Consider the following 21246-nt stretch of genomic DNA (forward strand, 5'->3'; position numbering starts at 1 on the left):
TTTTTATCTCACATAGAAAATCATGGACTCTTATAAAACATCTTTACTATTCAGAAAGTTCATTACAACTGTTGGATGAATGTGATTTATGCAGATATCACAAATATTTTGAACATTATTTCTCATTGATAAGATTTAATTAACAGCACAGTGTTCTAATTCAATTAGGAAAAGCGTCTGCTCTGAGCAAAAGCCAAGTGATACAACGGCATACATAAGCCCATGAATATTTTGATGCCTTATGTCTCTTAATCACCATGTCTGCTAATTTATTTAATGGTCTAAGCTGATCAAGGCACTTTCCAGAAATAATTAGGTGTCTGCACCTGCACTGGATGTGAGATTTACACATGTAACAGAAGTTTCAGCTTTTTCAAATACTATGTTTTTTTACGTTCTGGCATTACTAGGAAAAATAAAACCAGGACAACAATGAGACATATAATAGTGGGAACCAAAATAAACAGTTTAGGTTGCTGCACCCACAAATCCTTATGGGGCCTACACAGGTAGTGATTTAGGGGCATTTTTTAAGCGATCTCACTAGATTGCTTAGAAAATGCCCCTACATCACTCCGTGTGTAGGGGACATAGCGATAGCAATGCACAGCCCCATGCGTCACTTAATATCCTGTAGGCTGGATATCGGAGAATACTGGCCCTGACTGATCGCTCAGCACACAACGCTGACACATCGCTGTGTGCTAAGCGATCTTGCTGAGAAATCTAGCATCGCTCAGAACACTTCAGGATCTCCCTGTGTGTAGGCCCCTTTATAATATAGATATGTCTTCCCTATGAATTATAGCAACAAGCTTATGCTCTGTTTCATATTTCTAGGGAGAGCTGAGATACATTTATATAAAACAATCCATACTGACAGTTTATGGGCCTAATTCTGGTTCACTTGCAAAAGCAAATTCACTCTCTAATGGACACTGTGCACTGCAGGGGAGCAGTTTGTTTCTGTGCAGGTTAAATACTGGCTGCTTTATTTTTACACTGCCATATAGATATCAGTTTGAATACAAACCCCACCCAAATCTAACTCTCTCTGCACATGTTACATCTGCCCCACCTGCAGTGCACATGGTTTTGTTTATTAGAGAGAGAATTTGCTTTTGCGAGTGAACCAGAATCAGGCCCAATGTTTTTCTAAATGCCTCTAATTCTCTCTTTATGTATTTTTACCTCAATAACTGTAAGATGCATATTTTATTTGCTTTGCATGTGCTTTTTTGGCATTGTGCTTTCACCATTACAATATACAGTACACTGTATTGAACATGTGTTATAATACATAAGGAATACTGTAGGACAGGAGTATCAGGACATGGGGGCAGATGTATTAAGCATTAACAAGAGATAAATGCAAGGGTGATAAAGAGAGATAAACATCCAGCCAATCACCTCCTAACTGCCATGTTACAGGCTGTGTTTGAAAAAAAGTAAGTAAGGAGCTGATTGGCTGGATGTTTATCTCTCTTTATCACCCTTGCATTAATCTCTTGTTAAGGCTTAATACATCTGCCCCATGTTTTTCAATTTTATAAAATGGCATTAAAAATTGATGGAGGAAACAAGCCTGTAAGAAAACATTGTTCCTATTTAAAATGTCTTTCAAGCTTTAGTTAGAGGCTAAATACCACATTAAGAGCAGATACTGTAGGAACTGCTCTCAGCAATACTTGATATAGGCCCCCGCCAATATATTAATTATGGACTGCTGCTGATCAAACACAGGCTCTGCTCCTGGGACCTTTATCTTTCACTCTTTGAAATACCTGTACTGTCACTTTGAGTTTGCTAAATCACAATCTATAGGAGTATGTGATAAGCAACAGGGGACCCCTGCAGTCCGTAGCTATGTCCGAGGTTGTACCCCTGTTCTGACATCTATTCAAACAGTCAGGGCTGGGGCTGAAGAACAAGCTGATCTGAGGCAGCATCTTCTCATCACATTATAGTGGGAGGAGGAAGAGAGAGGGCATATCAGGAACATATTAGGACCTTGTAATCTCCCTCATTCCTCCAAATGAAAGAGCAGAACCTTGTCCATTGCAGAGCTAGGATTATAGCCCTAGTTGACTGAAATAGGTGCACCATTGTGCAATGTGATATTGTATATTATTATTAATGAGTGTCTATTAGTTCATTAGCTGTCAATAGTTGTCACTTAGTGGTAGGGGGTAATTGGTGCTCCCAACCAAAGACAGAATGGTGGTGCAGAGGGGATGTCTTACATTTGAGGAGTTCAGGAGTACATGTGGGACCTTAAGGTAAGGGGACATTATTATTTCACATGGGATGTTGCTATCAAAATCTAATTCTTATTTATTTAGCATCTAGAAGTTAATAGAAAGTATCTGATTGGTTGCCCATAGCAACATCCTATGTGAAATACTGTAGAACTCCCATCTTAGTAACTTCCCCCCTATGAGTCATGTAGGGAAGAGGAGGTCATTTTAGTGTCTTTTATTTTGGAAAAACTATTTCTGTAAGTGGTGGTATAGGAAAAGGGGAGGATTAAAAAGAATGGGGTGTAATGGGGTGATGTACTAAGCCTTGGAGAGTGATAAAGTAGAGATAAAGTACAAACCAATAATTTCCTATTTAACTATCAATTTGCAGGATTGTTTAAAAAATTACAGGAGCTGATTGGTTGGTATCTTATTTCTCTCAACTGTATAACTCTCCAAAGCTTAGTACACATGCCTCTTAGAGGGGTAGAGGGACACAAATTTAGTATGATTGATGTCAGGCTACCAATCATTGGTTCATGGATGCCATTCTACTGAGAGCCGGAGACATGCCCAAGTGGTTTTCTGTCTGTAGTGATGCATCGTTATATCTCGGATAAGAGTAAAATTATAATATACAATACAGTGTAAAAGAATAATTATTTGGAATAAGGGATATACTGTATTAATGTCTCTATAGATGTTTAAATGATATAGAAAAATGATGTAATGATGTCATATTTCTGCAGTTCCGCTAAAATAATGATCTAATATTGGTTCCCTTGGGAGCCATTTTCAAAATTAAAGGACAAGTTGTTACTCTATGTTTAAATAACAAGTAAACTACTTTCACACCTTGGCACATGGCTTTCCTTTCTTCTGATTTGTCTGCCAGCGAGTGCATTATATAAGCCTCCCTAAAGCATAGCTGAAAGACTTGAGCATGGAGTTTTAGATTTAAATGTGTCCTGCCGCAGATGATTTGTGTGTGTTCCGAAGAGCGTATTCTGCTGGGAAAATGACTGAGCGACTGATGAAACAATAGCAGGATAGACGATGCAGTCGTTCCGAGAACGAAATGTTTCATTAGTGTCCTTACTTCACATTTTCAATCAATTTGTTTGTGAGTTACCACTTTCCTGAGATCATCCTACATCAATAAAATCATACCCAGATGTTTCTAGCACAGCACGGGAGGATACCAAATTTCATTTTAAATTGGCAAATATACTAGAGAAAAATAGTTGATACTTTACAACAAGTGTGTTTGTTTTACTTTACTCAGCTTAAATGTCTTATAATTTACCCAAAGTAGCAATGTAAATAATCTAAAATTACATCCACAGGAACAAAAATCATCCATAAAGCCTTCTTTCCTTCTAGAGGCTCTGTACAATGTGATCCTTGTGACTGATGAATACTACATTTTATACAGCACTAAGGGCCTTATTTTGGTTCATTCTTTCTGACAAAATCTTTCTTAGATGGACAAAACCATGTGCACTGCAGGGGGGGCAGATGTAACATGTGCAGAGAGAATTAGATTTGGGTGAGTAATTTTGTTTCTGTGCAGGGAAAATACTGACTGCTTTATTTTTACACTGCAATATAGATCTCACTTTGAAGTAAAACCCCACCCAAATCTAATTCTCTCTGCACAAGTAACACCTGCCCCACCTGCAGTGCACATGGTTTTGCCCATCTAAGAAGGATTTTGTCAGAAAGAATGAACCAAAATAAGGCCCTAAATGACTTGTACAGGTTGCATGTCTATAGAGCTGCTGAGATAATGTCCGTACCAACTTGAATCTTCCATGAGTGTTGTGACAATGGGGAACAAAGACGGCTTCAGCAGTGCATATAGGAAGCAATAGCACAAAAACTACGTTTGTCAAAGATTGCTGGTCTTTACTGATCAACACAAAGATAAAACCACAAATGTGTATAAACAGTATAGTTTTACCAAAAATGCGTTTCATAAACCCAATGTAAATAGAGTAAAACAAATCAGACTACGTGTAATGCTGTTGTATGGTTGCTGATGTGGTCTTCCGCTGGTTTTCATACACACGGACTGTTGTCTTTTTAAACTGCACATACTGAGTAAGATTTCTAATTTATACATTTGTAATTACTGTATTCACCTATGGGAAGGGATGGCAGAAAGAACATTGGATGCATTGTATGATGCATATGACTAATCCAGCGACTTCCAAATTACCACTGATCACAAAAGGAAATGAAGAAAATAACCACAGGTTTCCTCTTTTATAATTGGTTCAGCTGATAGTAATTGGATAAAGGTGAATTGGGTTATGTATCCAATTAGACCGCACAATTGTGTAATTATAATATATATTTATGCAGTATTAAAGAAAAGCAATCTGTAAGTAATTTAAATGAATAGTATAATGGACTGTTACAGTCAGTGTAGTAGGTAGGTATAGCATTGGCCACTTACAGTAAAAGGGAGGTCCATATCCTCCAGCTTTCTGGTGTTGAATGCCACCGAACCTGTTTCAAATGGACATGCAGTGCCAGTTTTTCCACTAGGCACATGAGGAATGTGCCTAGGGGCACCACCTGCTGGGGGCCACACGGCAGCTTCCTTCCCTGCATGAGATGCATTGCATGTAAAGGCAGTGTGGGGTTCCAATTCTCACAAAAGGAGGGGGAGGCTAATTACATTCTATACTAAGGAGGCACTAAGGAGGCATATTGTACTATACTAGCTAAGCCCATTCGAAACAAAACCTGCGAAAGCTAGTCTGCTACCTTGTGATTGCCTCTGTGTTTCTGTATGTGTAAAAGATAATATAGGGAAGGTAAAGGCACATTATATTGTATACTATAAAGAGGCACATTCTATTATATGCGAAGGGGCACAAAGACAAAAATATTATTATTCATATTATTATTATTTGGGGGGGACATATAATGTTGTGCCTAGGGGCAGCCAGAATTCCAAACCCATCTATGTGGACACTATTTCATTATACAGTATGTGACGCTGGTAAATAGCTATGCCTGCTTTGAAAAACTCTATTAAGATAAAGCAAATTAAATTCTTGCTAATAAGTAAATTACAGTAATGTGTAAAACTTTAAATACAATTCACAGATTACCTATCTGTGCACAACTATCTGTGGCATCTTCAGCCAGTACACATACCCTTAATGCAAGCTTTAAAACACAGTAAGTTCTTCTATTTGCTTGTATATATTCAGCTGCAAGTACTGTAAGCTACACATGATATTTATGATTGATGCAGCTGTGGGCTTTATAGAAAGAAAAGCCTTTGGACTCTGCATCCAGCTCTTGCATTGAAACAGTAGACCTTGACTGTAAGCAGGTTTCCAGATGTGCAGTTTAATATCTGTGCAACCAATAAATAAATGGATGATGATGGGTAGAAGGATAGTCATAACAGAAAAATGCAGAAAGAGTTAAAGATATTAATGAACAAAGCTGCTGTACTGGTACTATTCCTGTCTTACAGCCAGAACTTAATATTTACCTATCTTTTTTAGTCTCTTCCAGATGGAATAAAAGAGAAGTACATATTTTCTTATTGGCATTCGCACAAAGCAAGGCACAGTTACGCAAAACAATGATTTACACACTTGCACGCTGCAACAGACCCGTAAAAACACTTTCACATAGATGCCTGTTGCTTTTCTGGCAAGCATACGAGCTAGAGGGATAGGCTAGTATTTGCAACGTGAAGGCTGTCATGGTTGTTGGAGGATTCATAACATTTCACATGGAGATTCAAGCACAGTACATTTCTACATTACTATGTGGTGTATTCAATTAGGTGCTCTTTGCCATTTTTAGGTCAAATTTAGATTCAACCTATTCCATTAAAAACACATGGTTAAGAAAATAATTTTCAATAGAAATGTATTTGAAAAAACAAAAAAACCCACATGGATAAAAACACATGGATTGGCGAATTACTCGCTGATCCACGTGATATTGGCAAGTTGAATGCATTTTCGCCCGTCTTATTAGTAACTTTTCGCCAATATCAATTTGGCTTGAATCATTGATGTTGATGTTTAACCTCTTTTTTTTTTTGGGGGGGGGGGGGGGGGGGGGGGCATTTACAGAATGTTGCTGCACCGAGCTGCTAGGCTGGCAGCAAACAATGTTGTACCCCCCTACATATAATGTGTTGTACTAAGAATAAGATGGCTAGCCACAGTCCAGCACTGCCCCCTACAGAATCAGCCATGTCAGCCATCGAGCATGCACATACCAACTCTCTTTTGCACATGCGCGAAAAACACTGCTGGTAAAACAATTGATGGTACCACATAGAATTGCCATGGATGGAGGCCATATCATTGGCCATCCCTAATTTCATCCCAGGTTCAAAGATTTTTTATAGTCAGCCCTATTGGGCTGTGGCCAAGAATCAGCATATCCAGAGCTATGGTACTGTAAGTGCGGTATATAGCCGCACTTACTCGAAGGAACTCCTAGGGTAAGTCCAATTGAGTCAACCCGTTGCATCTGATAACTTGGGCTTGCTCAACAAAATATAGAACAAAATGGAAGTACACTGCACATTGGGTCCGATTCTAATCCATTCGGTACCCCATGCGTTTGCAATGCGAACACCGCAATGGTTGTGCCCTGCGAATGCGCATAATCAGTTATGCCCATGTGAAGGGTGATTCGGCGGGGCGGCGCAACAACTGCTCGATAAGCTGCAAGCTTCACACCTTACCGAGCAGATCAGAATCGGGGCTATTGTCAATGTCTGTAAGGTTCCAGTTTGGGACCAAAGGGGATGCAGTGGGTGAAAGGGTAGAGTTACAGAAGTCCTATAATAGTCAATGACACCACAAGCACATACCACGTCCTGCCCTCACATACAGAAAGCCATGCTAATCTGTGCAATGCACACTGGTGGGAACTTTGCAGAGCTCTGAACCTACAGTAAGTTATTTATATGTTTTTAGGCGTAAATATTAAAAGATCAAATACGGGCAGCAAATGAAAGAACTGTAACCTTGCCATTTAACAAGACGCTTTGTGACTTTATTATGTTAATATAAAACAATCATTACTAGCTCCTGCAATCCTACTCATTTGTATGTGATTGGCTGAGTAACATTCAATACTTATAGAGAAGGTAGATTAAGGACAGAAGGCATTAATATGCCTCAAGAGACAGTCAAGGCAGTTTTGTTTTACATTGCTGTACACACAAATGTAAACATTGGATTGTAAGATATTTTATCTCAGAAGTACAAAAGCCCTGGCATTGATTGAAAGTGTGATATGTAATTTTCCTGCAATCCTTTAAGCGTAATTATCCTTAGAAAGGTTAAATATTTCTTCCTAATGGACATACGTAAGCATAAATGTTATATTGGGTATTACCGCAAAAATACTGGCCTTGAAAAGACACTAAAGACTGTAAGATCTATCTACCGTTTACTGTCTGGCAGTGACATCACTCACTGGAAACTCAAGAACACTGGCACACTTCTCAACATCTTAAATAGCTTAAAGGACATAATACTAACATATTTGTTCTTTTAACAAACAACATGTGTTCTGTATGGGGCTTCTAACTAAGTTATACTACATCACATCTAAGTCTCAAATATCTGTTCTCCACAAGTGTTTTATTGGTTAAGCTCTCCAAGCATTAAGCCATTCTTCATGATACTGTAATTTGGCTTCTGGGGCCACATAGTGACAGCACATATAAAAAAAACACATTTCAAATCAGAGAAGCAACTGCTACCAGCTTAAGATATGCCCTTAAGGTGCCCATACTGTACACGGTACAATTGTTGTATACAATTTGGACTAGATCGCATCGCATTGCATTGGTTTTGCAATGCAATGAGATCTAGTACAAAAAGTATGTGCAGCACACACTCTAATGCTGGCCATACACGCTGCGATACGGGCGTGCTTTCCGTGCTTATCTAGCACGGATCACATTGCATTGCCTGTGCATGCGTTGTGCATGCGATGCAATGTGATGAGAACTAAGTACAAAAAGTATGTGCAAGCACATACTTTTTGTACTGTGCGATGAGGTGCCGCGGCAGCGCACACCTCAAAGCAAGGAACGCACAGCCTGCATTGCAGCGTGTATGGGCTGCTTATGAGCTGTGCGATGAGATGTGTGATTGGAGCGCGCATCTCATCACACCCAGCAATTGTACTGTATATGGGCACCTTTACTGGAGGTTTAAGGCAGGGATGAATGGGGGCAGAAAAATAAAAACAATAGGCAAGTAGTGCTTTGGGTTAGATACAGGCAGTGGTATGGGTAAGACACCCATAGAAGAATCAAATTAATTGGAATGTTTGTACAGTATAAATGGTAATGATGTCTGAGGAGCGAATCTGCTGATATTTCTGCAGGGGTCCTAAACAATTACACTGGATACATGAATCTTAGATGGACAATGGGTTATTAGTACTAAAGAAAACTAAAAGGTGGAAATGTCTCAATTAATTGATGTCTTCAAGTGGGCAAGGTACTGCATATAATGATGCTGTGTAAATCTATGTAAATTGTATTATAATGGGATTATTACAGGAGCAAAAGCCCATTAGAACATTTGCCCTTCCCCCTCCTCACCACTAGAGCCTAACAAGTCTTTTAAGTCCTGTACTTGCTGTCTGTATATTAAAACCTGTTGTATGAGGAGATAATTGTCTGGCAGTTGCAGCATGGGGCAAAGTTGTGGAGCCGAAAGCCCTACTGATGGACAATTCATGCATATAATGGACAGCATGGGACGTCCCTGGATTGGAGTCTGTGTGCACTGCACAGCCTGCACTCACTTATGATTTGCCACTAATTTGCGACATCATACCAATTGATGCCCATGTCATGGGAATTTCCTGGATATTGCATAATAATAGAAAACTATGGATTATCTATGAAGCATAAAAGGCACAAAGGAACTCAATATAAGACTAGGCCAGTAATAAGAGCAGAAAATAAAATATATAAAAATAAAAATTTGATTCCGGAGGGTAAAATAAATGGTACAATGAATGGCACATAAACAGGGATGGAAAGTGTTGGCTGTAAATGAGTCAAGCATTGGCATTATGACCAGGAAAGAAAATCAGTGAAGGAAGGTGTGGCAATAAATGTGGGATATTATAAAAATTACACTAAGGAATCCATGTATTCTGACATTTCTGTGGCAAAAAAGTAGAAGGGACAGAATTTGGATGGACTCGTTGTTGGGAAGGAGACATCAGCTTAAGTAAGACAGACGCTTCTGTGGCTTATTTTACAATCAGGGAAGGGAGTGGTGGAAACATGAGCATGAACGATCATTTCTGGATTTGGTTTTTACATTCCTTTGATAAATTTAGTAGCAACAATGGATGCACAGTCTGCATAAATAAATACAATGAGATGTGGTTAAGGAAGGTAGATATAAGCTATAGGAGTATATTAGGCTATGGAGAAACCACAACCTTATATAGATGGGAGAGCAATATATAATTTCATTTTGGAGCTCCTAAATCGACAAATGTCATCCCTTCAGGGGCAGGTGGACTTATTCACCATGCCACCTATCTGATCACAGAGATATCTTTCTATCTACAGATGTGGTCACCATAAGATAACCCGTAAATGAGATACATCGCAGTTGTTACTATCCATGTCTGAATGTGACCCGCTCATTGCTGTGTACACACTCATGCAATCCTGTGGAGTGCCGATGCACATGTACAGTATCTATCTACACACATTTATGTAAAAACAGCAAATATTACACCATAGGGCACTGGAGGCAGGTGGAGAAGGACAGTGAGGAGTTAGAAGGTGGAGCATCCGGAAAGGGGATTATATCTGTAAATACACTGTCCGTATTAAGTATAGATGGATGCCAAACTGTGCACCATGACTCAGCACTTTAACTGGGGCTTCTCAAATTTATCATCTGGCCATATATATTTATTTATACACAGGGCTATTTTTGTGCAGGCTCTAGCAGGAACTGTGGCCCTTATTCTAGTTCACTCTTTCTGACAAAATATTTGTTAGATGGACAAAACCATGTGCATTGCAGGTGAGGCAGGTGTTACTTGTCCAGAGATAATTAGATTTGGGTGGGGTTTTACACCTGCCTCACCTGCAGTGCAAATGGTTTTGTCCATCTAACAAATATTTTGTCAGAAAGAGTGAACTAGAATAAGGGCCACAGTTCCTGCTGGAGCCTGCACAAAAATAGCCCTGTTTATACACAAACCTGCAACTGTTCTTTTCTTGTACTACACAAAACATATACTGCAGATGAGGTTTTACGATCTCGCATCTCAGGGCTGTTTCTAGACAATTTGACTGCCAGTGTGAACATTAATAAATGGCAACCCCCCCCCCCCATTGACATTATAAAATAAAGTGTTCATGATCAAAAAAGAGTGTGTGCCCTTTCTGCAGGGTATGTGTCCTCATTGGAAAAAGCTCCTTATAACATATTATACCTTACACAGTAATGCCCCTTGCTACATATTATGCCCCAAACAGAACTGCCCCTGACACCATATAATGCCTCACAAAGTAATGCCCTGACTTCCAGCACCTCCGGTTACAGCTGTTTGCACAGCCGCCAAAATGGCCACTGCCACCTCTAAAATCCTTTAGAAGTGTCTCCTCAGTGGTAAGCCATTTTGGAAGTGACATTTTCAACAGTATTCCATGTTAAAAGCCAGTCTGCAGAGAATACTGTCTGCGACAGATAGTAGCCTTGACACCCAATTTGTGCTGCTTGCCGGGCCCTAGAAACGGCCCTGTCTCATCTTTATTCTCACATCTCAGAAGCTAAGAATGGAATTAGAAATAAACCTATGTATATACTCTATGTGAAAAAACGATGTTAATCGAGCCATTTTGTTATTTTTAATCAAGTGAATTTGGTGGCATTTTTGTAACCATTGAATGAAATGTCAGTGATAACAACAAACAATTGCATTAAAAAGAAGCATGACGTACCGGAATCAGTAGCTGTGATCAGTAATACATATTGGTCTTTCTCCTCTCGATCTAGGCTTTTCACAATGCTAAGCTGACCATTAGATGACAATTTGAAGGCCTCATCTTTATTGCCAGAAGCCACTGCATATGTCAGTCTGCTGTTTACACCCTGATCATCATCTCTTGCAACAACCTAAAGAAATGGAAACTAGGGTTAAATATTTAGCAAATATATTTTCTTTTATTGTTTCACATTTTGCTTGATTCCCTGCAGAATTGAGATGACATTGTTCAGTTTGAGAGATCATTGACAGTATATAGATTACAAATTGTACTTTCCAGTCTCAGATGCCCACAAAAGATTTAGTGTCACTATTTAATAATATACCTAGAAAACAAAATAATATTCCAAATTGCAGCAAAATGTGTCAATTTAAAATAGTTTACGGTTGCCATGTAGCAATCCGAGGCTACTAAGCAGTATGTATATACACCCGCATGGGTCGCACATGTGCAATGCAAAATTGTAATCGTTGGCTACAATAGCTAAATGCATCAGTTAACTGCTGGAAGATCAAGATGGATTATACTGAAATTATGGAGTATGACAGTAGAGGCTCAAGCTCCCCAGCATCACCTGACCAAACATACAGTATATTCAGTATTCTGCCTTACTTTGATGAAAACGGGAAATATCTGGGAAATTTCTTGCATTAAGCTTTTAGTACACTGCTGTGATACATAAATTATGTAGAAATGTATGTTTTTGGGCTGAAGTAAATAATGTAAACCACTGAGAACAGGGAAATTTAAAATAGGGCCCTCCAGTTGTAAAAACTACACGTTCCAGCATGCTCTGTTCACCGTTTTGCTATTAGGAAATGCTAAAAACTGGCAGGGCATGCTGGGATGTATAGTGTAGTTTGTTTACTGGAAACTACTTTTACCAGGCTTGAACATTAATAATAATGAATTTACATAGAAACATAGAATTTCACGGCAGATTAGAACCACTTAGCCAATCTAGTATCACCTTTTTAATCCTAATTTGACTTGTTCTTTCTAATGAATAATTAATAATAGTAATAATTATTATTATATTTGCAGGATATTCCTGGAAAAATGCATTCCAAACCATTATTTTGTAAAAGAAACTTAAAACTAGATATTTCCACTTACCTGTAGAACAACCTTTGGCAATGTCTCCAGATTTTCAGGAACATTAACTGAATAGGGGGATAATTCAAATTTAGGAACTACATCATTAACATCGGACAGAAGAATGGTGACTGTTGCTGTGTCAGTCCGTGGGCTGCTTCCACGGTCCGATGACTGGATAACCAAGGAGTATGAAGACTTCTTCTCTCGATCCAAAGGTTTGGCAATTGATATTACTCCAGTGACAGAATCAATCCTAAATTCACTTCTGGGATTTCCATCTGTAATAGCATAACGAACCATACCATTCATTCCATCATCTGCATCGGTTGCCACCGCCTGAATGAGATCTGTTCCAGTTAGGGTGTTTTCACTAATTTCCACTTTAAAGAGACTCTGTGAAAAGCGTGGGTTATTGTCATTGACATCAAGGACAATAACGGTGACATCCATAGTAGAAGAAAGTGACGGTTCTCCTTTGTCAGTAGCTATGATGGTTAAGGTATAGTTGGAAATATCTTCTCTATCTAGCTCCCCTGTTAGACGCACCTCACCATCAATATTTCCAATACTGAACTTGTTCCCGAGGGAGCTCCGTAATGAATATTGGACATAACAGTTTGGGCCACTGTCTGGGTCTGTGGCTTTGGCTTGGAATACAATAGTGTCTGTGGGTGTGTTCTCTTCCACATAGGTGAGCTTTGGAGAGATAAAGCTAGGCGGATTATCATTGACATCGAGCAAAATTATGGAGACATCCACTGTGCTGGTGTATCTATATGATGGAGGAGGAGCCATGTCGTGAACTTGAACCACTAGACTATAGAAGGATTGGCTTTCCCGATCCAGTGACTGAATAATACTTAGAGCTCCATCTTTGTTGATCTTAAACTGACCCATACTGTCTCCTGAGGATATACTGTAAAACAAGTCAGAGTTCAACCCTGAAAGGAAATAAAAAAAGAAAAATGTTGATTATTTTTAACCACAGAATGGTTTGTAATTCACATATATCCTCAGCTATTAAGTAAACTTGCCTTACAAATATATTAACTTCATTGTTAATAATCAGGAGGTGCATTTATAGTATACATTCACAGTATATATATAATGTATTCTGAGTTATGTCTATCCTCTATTTTCCTAATTACTTTTTTTTTCTTTGTCTGAGTCTTTCCCAACCCCCACCAATGTTATGCTACTTTTCCAATTATGTCAGACCCCTTCCTGGTTTTAAGCCATGTACCAATCTGTTAAATTGTAAAAGATTATCACACACGAATGAGACAGAAAGAAGGGCTTTGGACGGACATAAGGGGATTAATGGATGATTGAAAAATGTTGGCTATGATGACTATTTTTTATGGGCAATTTTTGTGTTGAATACAGACACATACAAGATAATAAATAAAAAGAGAGTTAACATGCCTTTAAGGCCAACCATCCATACCGTCTATGTATTTATTAGGTTTAGTTGTCTAATTCAATAAAAGATTTTCATTTTCGATTTTAGTTTTATTATTTTACATTCTAGTTTTATTGTTTATGATGCCCACAATTAAGCTGTGTGTTGCAACCCTGATAAATAAGATCCAGTTCCATTTAGCATTGATTTAATGTTTTTCGAGTAAATCTTTTAATTAGTTAGTATTTTTAATTTTGTTATATTATTGGAAAATGATTTGTACATATGCTAGTGTCTCTGAGTTACAGATTAATTCGATTAATTAATAGTTTGATTTATGTACGGATTTTTAATGGCAAACTACAGTGGGGACTAGTGGGGAGAGACTGGAGATATTGCCAGACCACTATGACAGAAATTTATAATCTCACAGGAAAAGAAAGTAGACAGAGTATGACGTTCACAATGGCAAAGCTAGCTGAAATAATAAGATCACTCAGAATCTGATGGACCACTAGACTGAAAGGTTCAGCTAATAAACAAGATCAGTTTTGAACTAAGTCATTGAAGGCAGGATTATATAGAGAAGCTTCATTATTTACCAAAGCTACAGTACTTGCTATAGATACAGTAGGAGATTAATTAAGTTAATTGTTTTGGATGCTTGCCTTCTGCAAAACAATACAAACATTGGTATTATGTGTTTATCCATTAGAATAAGTTAAAAAGAACATATTAAACTCCATATATGAAAGAATACGGCTATATTATACCATAATCTTACATCTTGGGGGGAAATTTACTAAGGTCAAATGGCTGGTAAATTAACATCAGGTAATTTATTATCAGTCAAATTTGGCTGATGTCCCACATCTATATACGGCATTCTGGTATATGATAGAAATATGATTGGTGGCGTGCTCATTTACTATCATTTGTACTGCTGAATCTGGTCGGTAATTAAGCAGATAACAAACTGGAAAATACTCCTAATTTTTCAGGCGTATTTGGCTGAAGCCTGCATGGATCAGTGAGATAAAAAATAGAAAAATGCTTAAATAATAAGAAAATGGCGAGGCCTCCCCCCACAGGCATAACCAGCCCCGGGCTCATTGAGCCGGTCCTGGTTTCAGAAATACAGTGGGAAAAATATCAAATGGGGTTCCTCTGTGTTTCTATAACCAACACCAGGCTCTTAGCCTGGTCCTGGTTCCCAAAATAGGGGGACAAAAGGAGTAGAGGTTCCCTGTATTTAAGCAAAAACGGCTTAAACCGCTATCTGGGTAGTGCCACAGCCTGGGGACACTTATTATATAAGGCCAAAGCATTACTATTGTGGCTGGTCAGCCCGGGCCAGGCTGTATAAACATGGGCTTCCTTCCCACGAGTGTCAGGTCCCCGCATGACTTCTGTTAGTGCAGGACCCAGCAGCCAACCAGGGAGCGCTAAAGCAGCAGTGCTTCCCGATTGGCTGAGCTCCACTGACTTATCAGTCAAATGGAGCTTTGTATCTATTTAGAGCGGAGAGGGATTCCCCGCTCTAAATAGGTGTGGGAACCTTTTGGTTTCCAAAACCATAACGGTTAATTAGTTTAAGTGTGTGGTTTGACCTAATTAACCTTTGTGGTTTAGGAAACCACAAAGCTCCCACGCCTATTTAGAGTGGGGAATCCCTCCCTGTTCTAAATAGAAACTTGACTGACAGGTCAGAGGAGCTCAGCCAATCAGGGTAGCGCTCCCTGATTGGCTGTTGGGTCCTGAAGTGACAGGAGTCATGAGGGGACCTGGCATTCAAGGGAAGAAAGCCCATATGTATACATGGGCTTCCTTCAGTCTGTTTGGGGTCGAAAACGACCATGCCGTAGTGTATGGCCACCTTAGGTGAGTGGAAGTTTTCCCAGAAAAATTCTGGCAAAAGCTTGCAAAAAAAAAAAAAAGCCACTTTACATTTAAAGACAAATAGGTGGCATTTTGTCCACAAAGGGTGAGATTTAACGAAGCTTGGAGAGAGATAAAGCGGAGAGACAAAGTTGTTAATTTACTAAGCATTGAAGAGAGATATATAGTGGAGGAAAGTATCAACCACCTCCTGTTAGTTTACAGGCTGTGTTTGAAAAATGGCAGGAGATATATCTATTCCACTTTATCTCTCTCCAAGTGTTGATGCATTGTGCACTAATTTGGTACCTGTGGCATAGATGAAACATTAAAAAAGGAGACTCTTGAGGTATGAAAAAAGGTTTATATGGAGGCAATGAACAGACAAATACAGATGAAGCTAGCTTCATCTTTCCAGGGGCTGGCGATACTTTCCACAGCCCCCGCCAGCCGCCTGCTCCTGCCGGGAGGTGTGCGCGCATGAGACGCTCGTGCGCCCCATGGCAACGGAGCTTGCCCCGGGTCCCCGCCGCCTCCCCTACCACCGCCGGTCCCCCTCGCGGCCAGGGCCCCCCTCCTAGGCGGAGATGGGCAGGATGCTGCTGCCCCGCCAACGGAGGATTGGGTCGCACGCGCGTCCCAGTTCAGTGTAGCCCCTGTCCGACGGCGCTCCCCAGAGGGGAGGCTCTGGCGAGCCCCAGCCAAAGATGACAGGGGCTACATCTGTAGAAACCCTCAAGTTTCTCCAAGTTTCACAAATAATTTTAAATTTTTAGCACTTATGTACAAGATGTATTTTTTAAGAGAACTTTATTTTATAAGCAATTGTTTAACTGCCTTTTAAAAAACAGATATTCAGTACAGTACTGTATGCAAGTTAAATCTTAAAATGAAAAAAAAAAAAGTATTCCTAATTTCCTAGAAATGTGGGGAATAAAGTGATATATAGTGAAACAGATGCAAGTGGCCACTGATTTGTAAAGCCTCAGCAGACACTGTAAGTCGCTGTGAGGATTTTCCTTTGAATGGATTTGGAATGGTGTCATTGTTGTAAATATTCATGATTGGTGTATGTGGAAACTTCCTGAACAGCAGACAAGTCCTTTGTGCAGGTTTCTGGGAGCATTAATCATGGTCTGCCATAATTGGAAAGGGTGTAGTGCTAAATGTGGAAGTACAATGTGCAGGAAGCTACTAGGATAACAGCATAAACAACACTACATGGGTATTACAACTGGAGATACACGTACTAGTTTATGAAATAACAAAAATAATGTGTAAAATATGTCTGTCATTACCCAATCTGTTCTATTACTGTTGCACCAATTTTAAAGAGCAAAAGAATATGTTGCATTATATCATACTTGCCTACCCTCCCGGAATGGCCTCCGAAATTCTTCTGAAAATCTGGCCCCCCTCCCAGCTCCCAGGGAAGGTGGGCAAGTCACCCCCTTCACCCCCTTCCCCACTGCAACAAATACCGGATTTTGTGGGCCTGCAGGGAGGGGGTGGGGCTAAAATGACGCAAATAGCATTGATTGCATCAGCCTTGTCTTAAACTTTGTATTTGGACTTCACCCAGAGAGGAAAAAAAAACTAGGCAAATATGCATTATATAAAAAACTGTTAATATAAAATTATGTTTTCCAAATTATAGATACAACCTAGAGCACAGGTTCTCAATGTCGGTCCTCAGGACCCCATACGTGCATGTTTTGCAGGTTTCCTCACAGAATCAAGTGAAATAATTGGCTCCACCTGTGGATATTTTAAAATGTGTCAGTCGGTAATTAGTGCACCTGTCGGGTGACCTGGAAAACGTGAACTGTGTGAGGTCCTGAGGACCGAGTTTGAGAACCACTGACCTAGAGGTTAGCAATAAACCCTATAAATGGAAAAGCAGACACTATAATGAATAGTATTGTCCATTGTATAATATAAGTGAACACAAATACAGTATATACACATTGACATTCTTATACATTGATAAATATATATATTGCAGTGCTAAACATTTTACTAATGATTTCATTAAAGTAAATCTATCTATAGCATTATATACATTTGCTCTGTAGGCAAAGATCAATGACAAATTAAGTACATACGAAGATGGGCCGCAGGAAGTAAATGTGAAGGAAAAATGTTAATGAAATACAGGGGAGATGGAGATGAAACTAGGGGGTTCATTTACTAAAGGTCAATTTTAGGATTTGATTGCAGCAGTTCCCAAGCTTTGACCAATCAGAGCATTTCCATTCATTTCTATGGAGAGTAACCAGGACTGACCCTGGCAATCACACTGGAACACTGTCAAGATCTGGTTGTCCTTTTGAGTGGGAAGGTCCCTTTTCTTGGGGGGATTCCCACTTCTCTAGGGATTGCAGCTGTAGGCTGACCAGTGTGGAGCTGGTAACCAAAATGGCAGAGGGACCCCCCCCCAGTGCTGTGTATTCATAGGGGGAAGCCCCATTGTGTTTTTTCCAATACCAGACGAGGCTAAGAGTTCCAGGGCTATTGGGGTATTTGGGAGAATACACTTTCATACACATACATTTTTCCCCTATTTTTAACTTCTAATGCTGTTGGTAGTGGATTTATCTCATAGCATCAATAAAATACAGTGGGGGAAATTAACTAGCTCTATTTCACATGAGATATTGCTATGGGCAACCAATCAGGATCAACTTTATTTAGCTCCTTCTAGAAAAAAATAGATAGTATCTGATTGGTTGCCCAAAGCAACATCCCATGTGAAATAGAACTCCCATCTTAGTAAATTTCCCCCAGTATGTCAAGAATTTCATAGAAAACAAAAGTATCATAACAAAAAAGAGTCAATTGGTGAAATGTAACAGGATGAGAGATTCAGAAAGTGAGAGATTTGGTAAGGAATCTCCAGGTTTTTTAAAGTGACAATCATTTACACTTCAAAATCAGTTTGATTTTAAAGTGTAAATGATTGCCGCGTTAAAAAACCTGGAGATTTCTTACCAAATCTCTCACTTTCTGAATCTCTCATCCTATTAAATTTCACCCATCATATCAACATGGTATATTTTAAAGGCAATAGCAATAGAAGTATTTTCATTGCTAATTTCTAAATTACATTTGGAAGAGAAAATAAGAGAAATCTGGTCATTTAGTATATCATGCTAAGTGAATTGTATTAGATCTATGTAATTTCTGATGCCAGTGAGAATACTTACCACATCTCAGAATCTTAAAAAATGTAGCCATGCAAAAATTCTTTCTATTATTTATACATTCACACTGTATGCAATATCAGCAAACGTCTTCTCTTCCAGATTAATTGATTCCCTCACCCTCAAACTAGCTGTCTAACAGCTCCTGTCTTGATAATTCTCAAATTCTATTCGTATGACACATTGCAGTTTATTCTATCCAATGGGTGGTTCCGACACAAAACAAGCTTGCAATGTGTCTGATCAGCAAAAATTCACATTCCTATTGTGACAGTTAATCAGCCATAGATGTCATTAGGGTATCTCCTGAACAGCAGATCACCAAGTCATGGGTCCCTCTGTTCTGACAAGTGAGAAGGTCGTTGTTTAGAAGTAAAACATCTCTATGGATATAGATCTCCTTTAACCCATGTGATACACAGCATCTAATTTAATTATGGTTTTAGTTGTTTTTGTTTTTTTTAAGTTTTGTATAGCCGCAAGATTGAATATCAAAAAACATTCAGGCAAGAATAAAACAAAAACTAAAAATTACCATTACAGATCTCCACCCAAAACTTATAAATGTTTATTGGATTATGTTCACTGAGTTAAAATCTGAAACAGCAAAAGTTATAATTACTGTGTACAGTATGATCTGCTTGCCTGATCTGCCAGAGTACTCAATGCCTGAAATAATTTAAGTATTCATCTGTTTAAACCAAGCTGAATGGTTGTTGATGCTGCTCCAGGTTTTACATTAGGAGTTCTATAAAATGCAAGAGGCTTAAATACCAGTCAAAATGGAAATGCATGTTGCACAGTTCTGGAAAATACATTCTTTTAGGCAAATAATGTAATTAATTGACACCTTCATCAAAAGTTATTGATTTAAATGATAGATAAACTACAGATATGTCCTCATACATCTAGCCTCAATGCACCGTGCAGCGTAAGCTGAGCAATTATCGAACCACTGCACATGTGCACGGTATGCAGTGCATATGCCGTCCTTGCCATCACAGCCAGCGATGGCCATACGCAAGTTGACTGACAGGTGCCGGATATTTTCTGGGAGTGCCCCAGAAAATGCCAAGGTTGCTTGGCTGTTGGCATCAGCAGCGGCCTACATCTCCCCATGGCCGAGTCTTGGCTTACTCAGTGCTTCAAACAGGGGGGGAAACCAGTGTTGATTGTGAATGTTATTCCTCCTATGTGCATGGCTGCAAACGTATAGCCATGCACAAGGGGTGGTATTTTGCATTTGCGGGGAGGTGTGGGGTGGCATATACCTGATGGCTGGGTTGCTGAGTCTGTATACTGAGCACAGTTGAATTTGGTATGGAAAAAGCCATGGCTGCTGCATCATAGCACTTGTAGGCAGATTCAGACTCACATCTATATATATCAAATTAATCAGCAGAGTCTCTCGGAGCCTAATTGTCACATCACATTGTGACCACAGGCCCCCAAACACTATGTGATTTGGGCCTGATTTCACACCTTAAGATGCGTTTCTGGCAAAAAATATGCAAGACACTAGCATACCGAGAATGGCTATTTGATGTATGAGGACACATATGTATAAAGTGGCATACTGGATTTAAAAATGATGAACAATTCTGAGAAATACTGAGCTTCAGATATAAGCAAAGTAGACCATTGCGTCGATCTAAGCTGCATTACATTGAATGAGTAAATTGAAGTGCAAACCATCAGAAAAGACTCCTTACCTTCATCTACATCAGTTACATTGAATTTGAGAATTGTTGATCCATAGGGTAAATTCTCCATTACGGAAACACTATAGGAGCTCATGCTGAAAACTGGAGAATTGTCATTGATATCCAGGATATTAAAATAGACTCTGACACACGAGGATTGTCCACCACCATCCCCTGCGCACACTGTGAGGATGTAATACTGTTGTACTTCATAATCTAGTGCACGTGTTACATTAAATACTCCAGTCACAGGGTTCAAAAAGAATATGCCATCTTCATCATCATCGATAACCGTGTACGTGATCTCACCATTGACACCAGAGTCATCATCCATTGCCAATATTGCAGCTACAATTGAACCTATCAAAAATTATAATAATAATAATATTAATAATAATAATAGTAATAATACAAAACGCATACAGTACTATAATATATTGGGAAGAATAGGATAGAAGTGTATAGCGATCTATGGTATCCGGGACTTGTATAAAATTAAATTAGTAAAGATAAAATATAAAATATTGCTAAGAACACTATATAATTAACAATAATGGGTTCTGGTAAACGATGAATTCTTTAAAAAGTTATTTTTTTACATTTTAATCAAAACAATAAATATAAATACATACAATGATACCATATATTAAAAAGTAAAGGGAACTGTAAAGGGAACAGACTA

The 21246-nt window shown here is 39.0% G+C and overlaps 1 protein-coding gene across 1 annotated transcript in view; it reads right to left on the reverse strand.

Annotated features, from left to right (window-relative positions):
• The window catches only part of FAT4 (FAT atypical cadherin 4), a 228565-nt gene that overhangs the window by 54751 nt on the left and 152568 nt on the right, over window positions 1-21246 (reverse strand). Inside the window, exons 4-6 of the mRNA XM_083174229.1 lie at window positions 20574-20924; window positions 12397-13319; window positions 11236-11410 (exon numbers count right to left, since the gene is read on the reverse strand). Of these exons, the coding sequence (XP_083030355.1) occupies window positions 11236-11410; window positions 12397-13319; window positions 20574-20924 (1449 nt within the window). The remainder of the gene's footprint in view (window positions 1-11235; window positions 11411-12396; window positions 13320-20573; window positions 20925-21246) is intronic.

Source organism: Crinia signifera, chromosome 1, assembly GCF_055691185.1.
Source record: "Crinia signifera chromosome 1, ASM5569118v1, whole genome shotgun sequence".
NCBI lineage: Eukaryota > Metazoa > Chordata > Amphibia > Anura > Myobatrachidae > Crinia > Crinia signifera.